Here is a 19403-nt window from a genome sequence, read left to right on the forward strand (position 1 = left end):
GTTAATGTAGGAAGACGAGCCAGAGCTTGGCCAGAGCAGAATTATATATTTTTTTTCTCATTTTTTATTTATGTCCAAGTTTTTATACTCCCTCTTCTGTCCTCCTCTGATTCTTGCTGTGTCTTTAAGATGGCAGAATGCAGCGTTTCTAATTGATTTGATGTGGCTGTTAAAAGTTTAACTTTGCGTCCAAGATTTCTGACTCTGACTCGGTTTTTGGTTTTTACAGAGACAGACATTAAGAGCTAAATCTCAACCTTCTTTCTTTCGGGCCAAAGACATTTATCTAACGGTGGTCTCATCCTCACTATGTAGGATAACATATGGTTCATTTCTTTGTCTGTGAACGACTCGTTGACAAGTCAAATTAATGTATATTTGTTCATGCATAATATAAAGATAAAACATTAAATATTTGTAGAAATAACAAGTTTTAAGCTCTTTTATTTTCACTGTCATCAACTGAGTTTGAGGCAATAGGGAGCTGTTTCTATACTTCATTATTGTTCTACATATTGGGTTTTAATGAAAGGTAAATAATTGGATGATTTAGCATTAATTTATACACATTTAGCAGAGTAGTCTGTGGGACCCAAACAATGAGGAAATAAAATAAATGTCATTAAAGCACACGAGTTAAGAAAGTCCTTATTCTCCTCTTAATGTGGCATAAACTAAACATAATATTTGCATGCATAGACTTGCAAGCAGGTTATTTTACCCTCCAGTTTCTTTATATTTGAGTTTAGCAAGATGTTTCTAAAGTTTAAATTTAGCTTTAGTCGTCTATAAAACCGACTCAGCGCAGATGCTCAATAGAGTCCATCCGAAAAGCTTTTACAGCCACGCAGACAGCAGATTGGATTTCTGTAATGAATATGAAATACCACCGAGCTAAGTGTACAACTTTCTCTTTTTTTTTTTTTTAAACTATAAATCTACAAACACCTCACACCGATGCCAGGAATAAAATCCTTGTGCAATATGAATTTTTAATTAAATAATAAAAATGATAAATATGACTACCAGCTGCTGTTGTGGAGCAGTGAAATTAGGCAGAAAGAAACCTGGATCGATGAGTCCGTGCACTCATCCCCTTCTCTAAATTTCAGCACTAATGTGAATAACAGACACAACACAGCGGGAGGCTTGATCTGCAAACTTTGACAGAGCTGCTTCACTTCTTCGGTCCAAAGAAACAAACAAATAGAAAGAAGATAATATTCTTATTTTAGATGCCTTTATATATATATATAGCTTTATTTAGATCCCATTCAAAATATAACATCAGTAGTAAAACTAGCAAGGCTATCACTTAAAATACTGCACATAAGTAGAAGTCCTGCATACATTTTACTTACAAAATACAGAATTATCATTAGCAAAATGTAATAATGATAATGATAGTATTAAAACTTGTAGCATTCTTACAATATTTATATAGAAAATAAAGAAAGAACACTGAATAAACAAAACTGCAGTGGAGAAAAACAAGGTATTAATAAGGAAAAACAAAAAATATTCATTAATCATATATACTAATTGTAATATATTCAATTGATTGCAGCTGTGACCTCTCATATATAGAGCTACATCTGCCTCCTCCAAGACTAAATTCCTCAATATTGTTTAGTTTTGAGCCTCATATTTGCACAAATCAATGTCAAATAGTTCTTTAAATTTGCAGTATTTTGCAAAAGTTTTAAAAGTAAAGTGAGAATGCTTTCAAAGACAATGTCATGAGTAGTTTTTTTATTTATCAGTTAATTTCATACAAAGTTCAGTAAACAGAAGAAACATAAATGACATCGATATGTTGCTGTGAGCAGCTTTGCCTCCTCAGTTCACCTGCACACAGTTTTTCAGCAGGTCGGTTGTTCCTGCATCTTGGAGAAGTTGCCACAGTTCTTCTTCTGTGGATTTCGGCATCTCAGCTGCTTCTGTCTCGTCATGTTAATCCCAGACTTGGGCAGCTGTGGCTCAGGAGGAAGAGCGGGTCGACCACTAATCAGAGAGGTAGCTTGCTGCCATCGGTGTGTGTGTGTGTGTTTGTGTGAGTGTGTGTGAATGGGTGAATGAGCAGCACAAACATTGTAAAGTGCTTTGGATAAAAGCGCCATATAAATGCAGCCATTTTCCATTTTTGCTATTTACCAGACTGACTCCATGATGCTGAGATCAGGGCTCTGTTGGGGCCATACCATCTGTTGCAGGACTCTTTGTTCTCCTGGTTGCTGAAGTTCTTTATGACTCTGGCTGTATGTTGGGTCATTGCTGCAGAATCAATCTGGGACCGATCAGATGCCTTTCTGATAGTATTGCATCTAAAATGCTTAAAACCTTTGCACAGTAGCCTAAAGTTACTGTACTTTAGCTTTACTTTTCATTTTACTTCAACTACAACACATTTCAGAGGTAACTGTTGTACTTTTTACTCTAGTACAGGCATCTGACAGCTGTAGTGACAGATTACAGATTAAGATTTTACATAAAAAACATACAATCAGTTTCTTAAATATGATACATTATTATTATATTCAAACTATCTAACATTGTATAAAAAAGTAAAATTTTGACCAGCTGCTACACTTAATGCTGTTCACATGTTAAAGCATCTGTAATAATAAAACAATGTTATAAAACAGCATAAATAATAATACAAGCATTTTGATGCTTTAGAGATCAACTCCAGACCAGTTTTGAGATATGTATATAAAATACTCTACTTTGAATAATAGTTTGTGTCAAATATGTTTTTCCCACTGAAAAAATGTATAATTGCTTCATTGAAGTCCTTAAAATGACATCTGCTCCTTCTCTCTCATTGAAAATGCCTGAATCTATGAATATGCAAATATTTTTCATTTCTCAAGTTTCCCTGCTGGACACCAGATGTCTCCTCCTTCACTGTAAAGTTCATTCTCACTGTTTTTTTACTCTGGAGGCTTCAAGTTTCCACATCACACTTGTGTAAGTTGAATATTGGATCACGATTGGCTTCCGAACCAGTTGTGATGTCACAAATCCTGCTCGTAGGCCCCTTAAGGTTAGATTTTTTTTTAATGAGCGCAGAGAAACTTTCCACTTTCAGCAGATGAATATAAAAACAAACTCTGCACAGTGAAGCTCAAACATTCAACTGTGGGAACAAGAAGAAAAAGATATTTCTGATTGGAGGGGACTAAGTACATTTTGTTGATTATACTGTATTTTTAGGTAAAATTTTCAAGTATTTTTACATTCTTTGGATTAGTATTAAGCTTTGGATTATTATTAATGATATGTTAATGTATAATAATCATTTTGTATCTGGTCATATTGGGACAAATTTTATGATTATTTTTTAAAATGTAAAATATGAATCTGTTATGTAAGTATGACTATCAAATAAATGTAGCGGATTGGATGTAAATGCAGCATGAAAGGAAAAAAACTCAAAAACAGGATTTTAGAAATACTGATGCCATGGTTTTTTGACTATATTTTATGTAATTTCCACACATGAAGGTCTAAATGTTGTTTCAATTAAAGGCTTCTCCGCAATGCCAGGAAAAAAAAAATCAGTTCAGGAAACATTGAACCTTTTACTTATTTATTCATTTCCTGACCTACCGATGGTCAAACTGAAATATACTGAGTGTAAAACTACTGCGTCTAGCCTATAATATACCCGCCATGTGTTTTATTGTGTTTATTGTTGCTTAAATCCAGATTCTGAGAAAGTATAACATGACATCATTGTTCTCAATGAGAGCTGCTGAAGTAAAGTAAAAACCTCCAGATTTTACTCAAGTACAGTATCAGTAAATGAGTTTTATATACAAAAAGCTTTATAGTCCAGTATGTAAATAAAACATACATTATATGACAACATTTTGTGAAGTTTGACACATTTTATTATAAATTACTTTACCACCAGTCCTGACAGTGTGTACTCTAAAGCAGGGGTCGAAAGATACTGAGTAAAGTTACACAAGTACTTAACTGCAGTTTTGAAGTACTTTTAAACACACAAAGACTTTATTGCTATACGCACAGAGCAACAGGTCACACTAAATGATAAAATTCTTACTTTGCAGTCTCTCTGCATTGCCACTCAAGTATATTAAAAAGGAGAAATAAACTTGCCATGGTAAAAATCTTACTACTCCAAGTCACTATATTTCAGTTGTTGTACGTTTTTACTCCACTACATTTATCTGACAGTGAGTTATAAAGTGCACATTAAGATTTTACATATAAAACATATGATAAGCTTCTATCTTCATCAGTATTTAAAGTAGCATCAGTTTTAACAATCATATAATAATCAGTTTTTTTTATTTTGATACATTAAGTAGGTTTTGCGGGTAATAATTTTGTACTTTGCTCATGTAAATTATGAATGTACTGCAATACAGGTCTAATATACAAGCCTACTTACTATATGTAAGTGCCAGTGATGGAAGAAGTACCAATAGAGCAATGTAAAAATACTCCATTATAAGTAAAAGTCCTTCATGAAAAATCCTACTTAGTAAAAGTAAAAGTACATAAGTATTATGAGCTTGATGTAGTTAAAGTATTGCAGTAAAAGTAGTGGTTTGGTCCCTCTGACTGATATATTATTATATATGACATCATTAGATTATTAATAGTGAAGCATCAGTGTTAGAGCAGCATGTTACTGTTGTAGCTGCTGGAGGTGGAGCTAGTTTCAACTACTTTATATACAGTTAGCTAGTTTAGTCCAGTGGTTCCCAACCTAGGGGTCGGGCCCCTCCAAAGGGTCACCAGATAAATCTGAGGGGTCGTGAGATGATTAATGGGAGAGGAAAGAAGAAAAAACAAAGTTCTGATACACAAATCTGTTTTCAGTTTTTGGACTTTTTCTCTAATCTTTGATTTTTGGTGAAATATTGGATCATTTGAACATTTATTGAAATGAAAGCATGTGAGAAGCTTAGAGGGGAATAAAAACTAAAAACAACACATATGACACACATCATTAATCACACATTGAAAGCAGTTCTGAAAAGGTGAGTATTGATTAGTGATTCGAACATGGACAGAACGGTGCTGTCTCGGATGTGTTTGGGGAGAGAGTTTCAGAGGGAGGGGGCAGCTATGGAGAAAGCTCTGTCGCCCCAGGTCCAGATCTTGGTCTTAAGTGGTGTAGACAGGAGGTTGGCATCAGAGGAGCGAAGGCTGCGGGAGGGAGAGTGTGATGGTGGAGCAGGTCGATGAGGTGGGAGGGGAGTCTGGTTATGAAGAAGGACATTGAGTTGGATCCGTTGTTGGACAGGAAGCCGGTGGAGGTTCTGGAGGACAGGGGTGACGTGGTCAGGGGAGCGGGAGCGCGTGAGCAGGCGAGCAGAGGAGTTCTGGATGTACTGGAGTTTATTTGGGACTTTGGATGATGTGCCATAAAGAAGGCTGTTGCAGTAGTCGATTCTGGATGCGATGAAAGCATGGATCACAGTTTTGGCAGCAGAGGAGAAGACTGATGGACGGAGGCGAGCTTTGTTTTTAGGTGGAAAAAGGCCGTTCTGGTGATTTGTTTGACATGGTGTCAAACAAATCTGTGGTGGAGTAGAAAGAAACAATATTTCCCTCTGAAGTGTAGTGGAGGGGAAGTATAAAGTAGCATCAAATGGAAATACTCAAGTAAAGTACTTAAGTACAGTACTTGAGTAAATGTACTGAGTTACTTTCCACCACCGGTAAGTGAAATATACAAACAGAAATGTGTCATATGTTTGTTTTTTTTCTTTTTATGGAGTTTGAATCATTGTGAAATCTAGTTCAGTGTTTATGTGGATCATAACTGAATGTGTGATGCAGTGCTGCAGTGTAACAACTAGAATATAAAATGTAGGTACTTGTACTCTACTTGAGTATTTCTGTTACTTTACATTTATACAGTATGATAGGTTTATAAAATACAATACATTTCCATAACTACACCACAGTATAATATAATATAACTGCACCTCAACCTGCTACAACACTAAATCGCTGCTTAAATGTGAATGAAACAGTAATAATAATACAATATATGAAGTTAATTAATATTATGAAATACTTATACATACTTTAAGTACATTTTTCTGATAATACTTCTGAACTTTTACTCAATGGAAGTAATGTAAAACTTTTATATGTAATTTTTTACTGTAATACTGCTACTTTATGTCAAGTGAAAAGTCTCAATACTTCTACCAAAGACAAAATGTTTCTTATGTAAAATGTTAATCTGCAAAATAACTTCAGGTGTCAAATAAAAGCAGCGGAGTGAAACGTAAAATATTTCCTTATGAAATGTAGCAGAAGTAACATAAAAAACTCAAGAAAAAGTCTCAAGTTGATGAGTTGATTGTTAGATTAAACCACTGAATTACATTTAATAGTCTTTGAATATTACTTACAGGTGTATATGTAAATGAAATATGCATTATAGGCTATATTACATGCTGTAGCTCAGTGGTTCTCAAACTCTTTCGCATCAAAGACCCTAAACTGACACAAAGATTATTACTTTTCCATGACCAACATAGTCAAACATTCTGTCATTGTGTTACTTATAGATGGAATAATACTGAAAATAAATTATTCCCCTTTTTGCTGGGTCCCTCAGGGACCCCTAGGGGTCCCCGGACCCCACTTTGAAACCCACCGCTGCATCACTGCTGTAGATTTTTCACAAAGGGAAACACAGCTTATGAAATATAAATGTAAAAGTATCAGGGATTAATTTTAGATGAACTCTCTCAGTTTTGTGTTCATCAGTCTACAGTCTTGCGGAATAAGAAGCAGAAGCTCAGTAGCTGTTCCACCGGAGATCAGCAGAGGGAAACGTAGGACACTTTTCTCTCTCCGCCTCAGACAATAAAAACAAGGCGAAGCCCACACAGACGGCAGCATCTCAGCACCATTCAAAGACTGGCACCCGAGCAATGTCTGAAGAGTGAAAGGCTCACATACACACACACACAGCTGGGAGAAAATATGCATACATGGCCGCCGATGTGGGACTAGAGATGTAGTTGCAAGGATGCCAGCCAGCTACATCTCTCGTTTGCTCCTCTTCGTCTGGATCTGCGCGGTTTGGGAGGCGCTGGCCAAATCTCTTCCAGATCAGGGAGCATTTGGTAAGCTCGCCATACGGGGGGATGCAGCACAATGAGAAGATGGGAGTGGTTGCGTTTTTATGATCTTTTTGTCGACAAATCGTCGATCCTTGCAGCGATTCGCTCTAATATCACGTTGTGCTTGAAGGAAATAGATTTTAGAGGATGTTTTTTAGGCGGATCCGTTGGATAACGCTGGTTTTGATGGTGTAGATACATTAATATCCATGAGCTGATATCACAGAGAGGGCCATACTAGTGTTGGAGAGGTGATTGTGCTCCAGTGCTGTGCAGATGTCTTGCCTGAGAGGCTGATCTATGTACAAAGATTGTACTAGGCCTTCAATATACTGTAATGTAATAAGGGCCTGAGTTGCTGTAACCCGGGCCTGCATGTGTTGTTTGCTTTGCACATTAATGACACTGAAACCAGGATGGCCTTAACTCCACAATATGAGTCAGTCACTATAAACCCAAAAATGCGTGGGCCAAAAAAGGAAAAAAATGCATTTGCATGAATAAAAACAGTATTTTTACGTTGAATAATGATGTAGCAGTAGCCTTAAAAACAAGCAGTGTTCATATTATGGTGTTTGCATTTTGAAGGGCATTATGTAATTACATTATATTATGCATGCCTGAAGCTGTGTGAGCTGCATGAATGGTTACAGACAGTTGTGGAATGTAATCAAGTACATTTACTCAAGTATTGCACTCAAGTACACTTTTGAAGCGTTTTTCATTCTCATTTCGTGTTATTTTATATTCATACACCGTTACACTTCAAATAGAAATATTGTGATATTTGATCTGACAGCTATTTTTACAAGTTACATTGCAGATTACATACAAAACACACGTCCAGACTCTACAATATGATGCTTTGTTGTAGATTAAACTGCAAAAAGTATATAAAGTTTCCAACATAAGCTCCACCTTGATCAGTTTTAACAGGAAAATGCTTCCTTCTATGGCTGAGTGACGTTGACAAAATATCACAATTACCCAATACCTTAATATTGATACTGCGACAATATTGTAGCAATGAATATTGGTGCTTTCACAAAATATTGACACAATAAGATTTTTGATAAAGAATCATCAGTAATGTTGATATAATGACTAAGTTGGTAAAAGCAAATAACAGAACAGCTACAACATTCTGTCACTTTACTGTAATGTAGATTTAATACCATGAAAAATCAACACATATTAAGATATTTTGATATCCAAAATCTAAGATCATATCTATCTATATCAAAATTTTATATATATTATATATAATATTGATATATTGCTCAGCCCTACTTCCTTCACATTAATACATCCAACAATAGGCCATATAATAATATACAGTTATACTCATGGGAGCCATTTATCTGCACAATGAATAATCACTTTTCATACTTGAAGTACATTTTGCTCATCCTTTGAGGCACTTCATATTAAATCATTCATTATATGTTACTTTATACTTAGACACCATTCTATTTCAAATGTATATATTGTAGTTTTTACTCCACTTCATTTATCTGACAGCTTTATTCACTAGTTACCTTTCAGATTAAGATTCTAAATTTAAAACACATGATCAGCTTTGTTATAGATTAAACTACAAACAGTATGTCCAAAATATAACACTGACAGGGCAATTCTCCTGCATAATTTAATGTATTTTTACATTTAATAGTTAAAGTACATTTTGCTGATAATATTTGTACTTTCATTGGGTGTTGTTTGTCTACATTGTGGTTTTGCATTTGCTACTTTTACCTAAGTAAAGTAAGAAACTAGAACCACTGGTTTTAGAACAGTTTTTGAACCTTGAAAAACTGTAATTATCGTTTTGGTCTATTATAATTAATAGACTAAGTGACCTAATTTACATTAATTTTGAATAGAAAATTATTTTATTACATAGCTGTTGCTCTATTTATTTATTTATTGCATATTTAACAGGGAAAAATGCACAACACATTTATTGTACCAGACGTAGCTAAAAGCTAATTTCCACCTCTACTCTCTGCATGGAGGCAACCAGCGATGTGCAAGTTACCGAAATAAAACATTACACTTTGAAAACAGACACAGTACAAACAACAGTATTAAAATCAGTAAAGAAACTTTTTTTTTTTAAGAATAACACTACTAATCCCCAGCTAGGGAGGATACCATCAGTAATCTCAACATATTGAAGCACAAACAACTAATCATTATAAGACACGTTGTACTAATGCAGGACAACGCAATCAGTGTGTGTTTAAAAGTACTTACTAATTAAATCGTCAATTACTTGATACCTTAGAAGTGTAGTAGATCAGCTCAGCACTTGTTCTGACCTGCAATAATTCACAGCAGTTAACATCTGAAGAAAACTGCAGTTTTGCAGCAGGGAGCCGAGTTCAGTATGTTGTGTTTTTAGAAACTTGAACACCAGTGATGTGTAGAGGGGAAATGTGCTAAATTTGTTGATTATAAGGGGACATATTATGCACATTTCTAGGTTTTTTAATCTGGGGCTCTACTGGAATATATTTGCATGATTTACAGTTCAAATTTCCTTATTTATCTTATACTGGCTCTTTCTGCAGCCCCTCAGTTCAGGCTCTGTTTGAAACAAGGTAGGGGAGGCAACTGTTGCAAACAAAGTGGTCAGTGCAGGTTGAAGCCTTTCTACGTACATTAACCTCATGTTTTGGAACTTTACCCATGTTTAGCACAGATATCTGACATCATAACAGTATATAAATAACAGAAAACCAGAAAAAGCACAATATGTCCCCTTTAAATGAGAAAATGGCAAAATATAACTTCTAAATGACCAAATTCTCACAAAATATCAGTTTGATGCCACAGATTTTGAGTTATAAGTATTTATCTCGGCTCAGAATAGTAATTACACTGAGTTTAGGAGGGTTTACACTCCATGAACTCTATGCTGAACTCATATTAAAGGACTCTTGAGTGTGAAAATTTCCCAGACTCTCGATGTGACACAGTGACTCTCAGTGTTTCCGTCAATGGAGACGTTTCAAGCGACAGTGATTTAAGTGTAGAGCCCAGATTGAGGAAATCCTCTCTCTATACACTCACACACACAATGGGAGCCTTTATTGAACCAGTTATGGTAATGGATGACAGCATTTACACAAGCACAATGGCTATAGACACACATGCACACAAAAAAACACGCCGCGTATTATCCGGATGCAGCCATTAGTGAGGCTGAAAACTTCTGCATCAGGGTGGGGGGGTTTTGAGTTTCTCGCTAGAGGCCTGCAGGGGGTTTAGAGGACGGCTCGTAGCACTGCACGGACTAAGCTGAGCGAGGAAGCACAACAAGCCAGCTTTTGGAGAGTCAGCGTGTATCCATGGAAACATCCTCAGCGTGACCCACATCCACGCTGTCCAAGAAGCAAGATGAGAAACAAAATGTTCTGGGGCTGCACAAGGCCAGGGATGAAGGGGCTAAAATAGCCACGCAATGGATTTGTGATGGGTGTGTCTGCGATGGCTGCAAACATCATCACCATCATCATAATCTACTGGAAATGATTTGGTCTCTACTGTTTGTGATGATGTCAGCTGCTGGTTGTTCGATGCTAACGTGCTCTCTCATCAGTCTGTTGCATCATGATGTATTCCTTGTAAGACAGTCAAGAGTGACTTGATATATTGAGCCATACTGAAGTGTAATTACTGGTTTAATACTATAATCGGACTACAGAAGACTAGTCAATCATAAAGCTCTCTAAAACACTTTATGCTGACTGCAAAATATCTCCCTGAGGAAAATATTGATTCTGTTTCTGTGGCGTTTAGTGCTTCAACTATCAGTTAGTCAAGTTTGAACATTTTTGATAATTGTTACAGTAATTTATTAACCAAAAATCCCCCCAAAACATTCACAGGTTCCTGCATCTCAAATATGAGAATTTGCATTTTAATGTAATTTCCTCAGAGGTTTTACTGGAAATGTAATTTGGTACTTTTAAAAGGAAAATAGAGACTGTTTTTGGGTTTAGTTAGTTGTGTTGAGTTGAGTTAAGCAGTTGTTTATCCATTTAAACCCAATTAAATATTAATTTATTATAGGCAACATTATTTGTCATGTATGTTAAACTGTGTACTTGCATGTAGAAAATTTTACATTTTTGCAGCTGATTGTCTGCAACTAAAAGACTCCAGTTCACATGCAATTAATCTGAATTAATTAACTAGGGCTGCAACTCATGATTATTTTCATTATTGATTAATCTGACAGTATTTTTCTTGATTAATCGATTAGTTTGGTCTATAAAATGTTGGAAAATGGTGAAAAATATTGATCACTATTTCCCAAAGCCATAAGTGCAACCCAAAGATATTACGTTTACTATCATAGAAGACTAAAGAAAACAGAAAATATTCACATTTAAGAAGCTGAAACTAGAGAATTTTACTATTTTCACTTGAAAAATTACTCAAAACGATTATCAAAATATTTAGTGGTTAATTTTCTGTTTTGACTAATCGCTGCAGCTGTACAATTAAGAGTCTCCACTTTCCATATAATAAATACCAAATTATAGTTCTTTTCAGGAACCTTCCTATGAATTTAGAGTTGTGTATGATTTATTGCTTTTTTACCATTTTATATGATTGTGAATTGATTATCTTTGGGGTTTTGGACTGTTGGTCAGATAAAAGAGTTATGGACTTATTTGTGACTGGTTCAGTGACTTATTCAGTCACAACAAGCAGCAAAGTCAATATTTAGTGTCACAACAATCTCTGGGCTCATGTTACTTTACATAAAAATGATCCCAATGAGAGCTGGTATCGGATCAATACTCAGAATCAGCAGATACCCTGAGTGGAGGCTTTGTATTGGGAGAGAAAACATCAGATCAATATGTCTCTAAAAGCAAGTCATTTGAAGAAGTCGCCTTGGTTTCTCAGAAATTATGATGGGCACTCTTACTCAAGCTTTTATAGTCTTAAGAAATAATGATAAAGGCTGCAACTAACAGATATTTTCTTCATCAATTGATATTTTGAATATTTTTCAATGATTCATATTGTTTACAGTCTGTAAAATATCATAAAATAGTGGAGAATGCCCGTCACAAATTTCCTGGAACCTTTAATGACATTTTCAAGTTCAGATATTCAGTTTACAATGATATAAAACAGAGAAAAGCAACAAATCTTCACATTTAAGATGCTGGAACTAGAGGATGTTTGGCCTTTTTTTCTAATTTTCCAAAACACACAAGTTGAGACACAAAGAACTGAATTCACTCTCTCTCTCTTTTTGCTCTCACAGAGGTGCAAATAAAAGTCCAGGTGTTCGACAACAGCGACCTTTCACCGCTGGCGGACGCTCAGGTGGAAGTCCACGGCAATCAAACTGTCTTGGCGTCTAGTAAGGCAGGCAGCGATGGCGTCCTGAGGGTGAGCTTCCTGTACCGGGCAGGAACATGGGTCATCATAACAGCCTCCAAACAAGACTACGTCACCAACTCGGTGCCCTGGCACTCCAGTCGCATCCCCTGTAAGCTTCTTTTTCACCGTCCCTTTGTTTTTCTATCACACCCTAAAATCTGCCTCTTAGCAAGATTGCTTCATTCATCTCGTTCGCTGGCTCTGCTGCATTGTTGTTACATCTGGAAATCTGCTATATTCATCTCAGTGTTTCTTCTTTTTTTTTTTTTTAATAGTGTATGCATCTGTCAGCTTGTACCTCCTCGTGCAGAGGCCAGGAACACTCATTCTGTACGATGACGTCCTGCAGGTGCTGTCTGGGTCACCAGGTAACGAAAATAACCATTTTTCAGTGGAATAACTTGCAGGTTTCATCATGCATGCTCACTTATCCTGTCAAACCTTGAATTTATGAAGGATTATTAGCTTCTTCCAGAAGACTGAGTCACAATTTGTCTTTACAACTTTAGAAAAACTGCGAATAACAACATGGCATTTACAAACTTCTGATCTATTTTGGTCACTTGGGGAATTCAGTTTGACCCTTCAACAGTTATTCTGTCATCACATCTTAAATTAGTCTGTCTCCAGCAGAGAGTGAGGATAGATTCACACCCTTCTCCTTTCAGGCATCCATGGTTTTCACTCCTTAACATTTAGATGACCCTTTGTTATTTGCAGCTGCTATCACCATGGCAACAACTGTAGCAGTTTTTTTACACTTATTACAACTCCAGCTCAGTCAGAGCCACCTCCTCATATCTTTTATAAACTCAGATTCTTGTATGTCAACTGTCTTTTCTACTAAGACAAAAAGCTGAAGGTTGTAGAAGGATTTACAGACCTGGAGTGTGATTGTTTCTTCGCAGGAGCTCGTAACCAGCCGCTGGTGCAGCTCCAGAGGAAGTCCCTTCAGCTGCCATCCAACTCCAACTACACGGCGCTGTCTGCCGCGCTGACGACAGCCAGGAGTCAGTATGAAATCGGTGGTTTCCCTTTTCTCCTGGGCCAAGAGACCAACAGCTCAGGTTGGTGCCTGTCTCGAAAAGCAGTGTGGAGAATAATCTAAGATATAATAATGAAAGTAACGGAAGAATAATGACGTGGACACATACTTCTGCGTGCTGGGCTGTTGTTCATGGTTTGTCTTGGTCCCTTAGTTCAAATGAAGGGAAATCTTAATGCTACAGCTACATAGATACTTGAGTAGCAACAGTTTGTGATTGGCCCTTTCCTGCTTCAACATCACAATGCCCCCCATGCAGAAAACCAGGTCCATAAAGACATGTTTTTCCAGTTTAGTGTGGAAGAACCTGACTGGCCTGCAGAAAGGTTAATTCATGTCTGCCACAGTTACACATAATCATCCAATAATCTAATCACAATCTCCCAAATAGCCCACACAGTGGGAGTCAAGCCTCCTGGAATGGTATTACTTTATCTCAGAGCCGCCAGTGTCAGCTGGTCAGTGGAGGAGATAAAGCCAGATTTACTGTGGACACTGGTTTGTGTTGTTAAATTTGCATCGTTGTACTGGTGGTGAATCAAACAAACGTTACCTCTTAAAAATGCTCTTTTGTACCCAGACTTCGATTGATAGAAGTCAAATAATGTTATCATAAAGGAGATATTCATTGCCATTCATAACTGGATGAAAATAGAGCCCAACCAATATATTTAGCTGATATTATTGGCCTGTATTGGATGCTACCTGGTACATAATTATGACTTTCCGTGGTATTTTATCTGAGCGTCGTTAATCTAAGTTTCTCAGTGCGTTCAAAAATTTGTCCATGGCATGTAATATGTACAAATCCTGTATCATTCGATTCTTAGAGTACAACACTGAGATGAAACTAGTAACAGGGTTCAGTTCTTTTGTAAAACTGTGTAGCTGATAGTGTGTTTTTCTTCCGTTCAGGTGCAGAAATTGGGTGGACAGATTTGACAGCACTGGCAGTGGTCAGCATTCAGCTCTTTGACAAAGATGGCAGTGCAATCCAGGTCTCAGATCCAATCCACCTCTCTGTGCCGCTTCCATCTGACACCCGCAACAGGATGGCCACAAGTGTTCCTGCTTGGCTGTATCAGCCTAAGACGGGTAAAGAAAACATACATCATAAATGTTACGGAACAGCTGGGCACTAGAGAAGAGAGTATGTGTTAGACCATGTTTACTAATGTAAAATGTATTTTCATATGTATATTTTCTATAATGTAGGTATTGTATGCTTCTGTTTAACCTGTATGTATGTATTGTGAGTGATAATTATTTACTTTTGTCCAGGACTGTGGGTTAGGAACGGGACAGGCTACATCAAAAAGGACGGCACACAGTTTGTCTGGAACGTTGTGGTTCCTCAGATGGGCTACTGGTTAGCTGCCTTCCCCACATCTTCAGGTACTTTAACTCATCTCACCCTCCACTCTGCTGTTTGTGCTCTTTTCTGTCCTTTGATGTCCTTTCAGGAGACAAAAGGAGACAAAAAGAATGTAATGTTCCTCTTGGTATTGAAGGCCAGTTGTTGTAGCATAATTTAAATAAGTCCATAGCATCATATTGAAATTGGTCCATGGAATTATTTGATATGTTGCTCTTCTTATTAAGCTGTAGTGATATTTTAACTTTACAAAGTGATAATCACATCACTAAAAGAGTCTTCAACCATGCTAATGGCTGCTAATGGCATGCTCACAATGAAAATGCTAACATGCTGTTGTTTAGCAGGTAAAGTGTGTAAAGTCATTATTTATTTATATAGCCCAATATCACAAATCACAAATTTGCCTCAAGGGGCTTTTTAATCTGTACAACACACAACATCCTCTATCATTGGACCCTTGATTGGAATAAGGAAAAACTCCTTAAAAACAACCCTTGAACAAGGAAAAAATGGAACAAACCTCAGGAGGAGCAACAGATGAGGGATTTCTCTTCCGGGACGGACAGACATGCAATAGATAATGTGTGTTAGCGTGTTTGCATGCTAATTTTTGTTGATTAGCACTAAGGACAAAGTACAGCTGAGGCTGATGGGAATGTCAATACTTTTATAGATACTTAGTCATAAACCAGAGTACTGGACTAATTAAAACTTTGGCCTTATGATGGCGCTAGATGAAAAGTTAATGTATACCAAAGTTATTACAAGTCATTCTGAGGGCGGCATGAACGTCTAGATGAAATGTCATTGCAATCCTTCCAATAGTTGTGAATTTTTTACTAAAATTTTGCTAAAAAACAAAAATATCAACCTCATGGTGGCACTAGAGAAGAAAGTGAAAATTTTAATCTGCTGGTGGCGCTAGATGAAATGTCAATTGATCACCAAAGTCATTAGGATTCATCCTCTGGCACCATGACTGTCTGTGTGAAATTTCATAGCAGTTCATGGCTAATAAACATATTTTTCATGTTAAATTGCTTGTTACTTGGACTGTAGAACAATAGCAATATTATTGTGATACTGGACAATGCCAGTATAACATCATATCCTCGATACAAATGATCCAAAATGGGATGTTTTATGGTCAGCCAAATGCTCAATGCCTTTTCTCCTTTCCCACTTTGACCGACCTTCACAGATCTAATAGAGCAAATTAGACCAAATTATACCTATTTATTTGCAGATCATCAGTGGCTTTTGCCAAAATAGTCCTGTCAGATCTACTGAAGTGTGTTAATCAGCATGTTGATGAGGAGACATTTCTGAATGTTTTCCGAGACAGCTTTCTGCACGAATTGTCTTGCAGGATTGGGTCTGGCTCACCCGGGTTTGAGGGACATCACCACTTACCACACCCTGTTCCTGCTCTCCATCCTGGGCTCGCTGGCCTTGCTGGTGCTCATCCTGCTGTGTGTGCTGCTCTACTACTGCAGGTGTGGGGAGCGTAGACGCAGGTCTCAATTTTGGGCTTCTATCAAAAGCAACAATGACAGAATTGTGATTTTGGTGATGATACAATAATTGCAAACAACTTTATGTAAATGTGGGTTGAATTGTATGATCTCATTAGTTTGGGCTGTTAAAATGGTCCTGTTTCTTGTAATCTCCAGGCAAATAAAAGGTGCTCCTTTCATTTCTGACCTTTTGTCTCTGTTTACCCTTTAGGCGGAAGTGTTTAAAACCTCGTCGACAGCAAGGAAAACCCCACACTTCCAATCTAAATGGCGCCAAGAGAGACCAAGGCACATCAACTTCACGCCTAAATCTGATCTGTGGAGGCCATGTTGAGTCTGGCCCCTCTAATGAAAAATCTGATATGTCCCCATCTCGAGACTATCAGAGTTCAAGGGAGGACTTAACCAAGCATGTTCCAGCTCACATGCTTCGACACGCAAAGGGAAAAAATACTTCAGGTCCCCAACGGGGTGAAAGCTTCCCCATGAAGGTCACACGTGCCACAGAGACCAACAACCTGGACAATCCCTTGCTGCATGAAGACTACAATCGGAGCTACAGCCCAATGGAAGGCAAGGAGTCTGAATATCACCGACACCACAATGCCAACGACAATCGCGGATACTCTTCCGATCCCCCGTCCCCGCCTCGCTTCCAAGGCTACGTACCAAGCCAGTCTGACAAACCTCCAGAATATTCAGCAGCGGCGGCAGACAGCCTTGCTAGACCCACCTCCCTCAACACCCAGCCAGGTCAGATCATCTTCTGCAGCTCCATTGACCAGATGAAGGAGAACATGTACCATAGCATGGTGCCAACCCTGGTCATTCCAGCCCACTATATGCGCCTGCCCTCTGAGTTTTCTGGTAAAGATGGCAAGGACCAGAAGGACCAAGACAAAGATGGTGCTCCGATGGGAGGCCAGCAGCATCATCACCACCACTCCCAGAAACAGGGCCAGCAGCAACAGCAGCAGCAAGGTGGATCCCAAGGTGACGACTCTGAGGAACCAAGCTGGGCGTCTGACTCCTCTGGTGGACCGGTGACCATCCCGGTGCTCTTCAATGACTCTACCATGGCCCAGATGAATGGCGAGCTGCAGGCTCTGACCGAGAAGAAGCTACTGGAGCTGGGGGTGAAACAGCACCCCAGGGCATGGTTCATCTCCCTGGATGGACGTGCTAACGCCCATGTGCGCCACTCCTACATAGATGTTGGCAACGACCTGAGTGGCGGCGGTGGCGGCAGTGGATTCGGAGGTGGTCCCAGCAGCGGTCCCAGAGACATCAACCTTGAGCCACCTCTGGAAGCTCAAGAGCGCAAGTCAGCGGTCAACCGGAAGGGAAAAGACGAACGCTGGGGGACGGGAGGACGGAAGGGACACGGTGTTGGAAGTAGTAGTGGGAAGAGTTACTCCAAGCTGGCCTACCCCGACCACAGCGAGCCCAGCAGCAGCGAGGGACGCCCAGTCTCACCCGAGGAGAATTCCCTCACCCCTCTTCTGGATGAAGGGCCGTCCTCCCGAGGATCCACCATCCCCAGAAGAGGACGCAGTCGTGTGAACAGCAGCCGCAGCAGCAACAGCGAGAACCGCCGTGACTCCATGACCAGTCCTGAGGATGATCCCGACGACAAAGATGAGAACAAGAAGAGCCCCTGGCAGAAGATTGAAGACAGGCCTCTCATGGTCTTTCACCCCAGGAAGTAAGCTTTGTGAACTTAACGTACACTGGACCTTTAACAATCTTTTCAAAGGGGGAATCTTTCCACGTCAAACATGGAAGAAGAGTGGTGAATTCAACGAGAGAGATCACAATAAGCACAACCATGCTTCACTGGTCCATTTTCAGGTTGTTGTTTGACCTTTGTGTTTCTGGTGAGGTGCTTTTGCACTTTCTGATTGCTCTTGTAGTCTCACTGTCAGTTAATCCCACTGGTTTCCACTAAGATGATCTGTGGTAGATTGAAACCTATCCAGCTTATTGTGAATCCTGTCACCTATTACACCACTGAACCATCGTCTGAGCCATTGCATATGCTGTATTGACTGTGGAAATAGCCATTTTATAGAGCAAAATATAAGAATTAAAGCACTTATTAATAATTTGATAATTGATTGATACAAGTATTTGGAAGTGACTGACATTTTGTATGGTATGAAGGGTATTTAGGTGAATTAGATTTGCTTCCCTGGACTTGTATTTGACACAAAGGCCCACATTGACATTTGAAAATGTGCACCTGTGTTTTCTTGACTACTCTCCCGTTCTAAACTGTAACTAGGTTAAGTTTTCTTTTAAGGAAACAGCTTTCCAAAGCCTGAATATGTAGGGAAATTATCAATTGTACTAATTTTTTCTTGAGCCCCTGTGAACAGATAATGCACAGTCCAACGTGCAACTTGCATTTTGCTCCTTCAGGGATGTACTTGATTTCCTTTTCCTCCTGTACTGTGTTCATGTGTTGTAATTACTTACTCAAATATTAATGATTTGAAATGTTGAGCATCATCTTCAAGTAATTTGTCATTGTTTCTGTCATTGATTTATAGCAGTGATCTACAGTTCTGCCAAAATATCGCATTTCTGCCTTTCTCCTGTTGTTGAGACTTCTTTGCGACTTCTGTTGTGTAAATAGATTCCCAGACATTTGAAAGATCATTTGGTAGAGAAAGGTTGCATGCATATGAATGTATGAAATAAACAGAAGGCACCAAAAGCCCCCCAAAGTTCTTCAGGCTCCTGCGTAGACAACCCTTAGTCGCCAAGAAACTTGGGTAAGTCTAGAACAGATGCGGCACAGCAAAAACATCACTTGAAGGCTTACCTATTTAATATTCTACTGAGATCTACAGGGGTTGTTTATAGACAGGGCCTGTACCACTTCTCTCCTGTAAGTGCCTTCTTTCACATAGGATCGAGTGATA

The 19403-nt window shown here is 38.4% G+C and overlaps 1 protein-coding gene across 1 annotated transcript; it reads left to right on the top strand.

The window, feature by feature from the left end:
• The first annotated feature begins 6400 nt into the window (after nt 1-6400).
• LOC121887571 (protein FAM171A2) lies at nt 6401-19071 on the top strand. Its single transcript, XM_042398467.1, has 8 exons — nt 6401-7130; nt 12418-12645; nt 12812-12904; nt 13445-13603; nt 14497-14676; nt 14863-14976; nt 16329-16455; nt 16688-19071. The coding sequence occupies exons 1-8, from the start codon at nt 7034-7036 to the stop codon at nt 18183-18185; spliced, it is 2496 nt and encodes an 831-aa protein (XP_042254401.1). The 5' UTR covers nt 6401-7033; the 3' UTR covers nt 18186-19071.
• Nucleotides 19072-19403: the final 332 nt, after the last annotated feature.

This window comes from Thunnus maccoyii, chromosome 20 (assembly GCF_910596095.1).
Source record: "Thunnus maccoyii chromosome 20, fThuMac1.1, whole genome shotgun sequence".
Taxonomy (NCBI): domain Eukaryota; kingdom Metazoa; phylum Chordata; class Actinopteri; order Scombriformes; family Scombridae; genus Thunnus; species Thunnus maccoyii.

What these genes read in the sequence shown, in the direction of transcription:
- LOC121887571 (XM_042398467.1), top strand. Translation starts at nt 7,034, where the DNA reads ATGCCAGCCAGCTACATCTCTCGTTTGCTCCTCTTCGTCTGGATCTGC. An exon ending in CCAAGAGACCAACAGCTCAG is followed by an intron (nt 13,604 to 14,496) that starts GTTGGTGCCTGT and finishes TCTTCCGTTCAG; the next exon opens with GTGCAGAAATTGGGTGGACA. An exon ending in GTGCTGCTCTACTACTGCAG is followed by an intron (nt 16,456 to 16,687) that starts GTGTGGGGAGCG and finishes TTTACCCTTTAG; the next exon opens with GCGGAAGTGTTTAAAACCTC.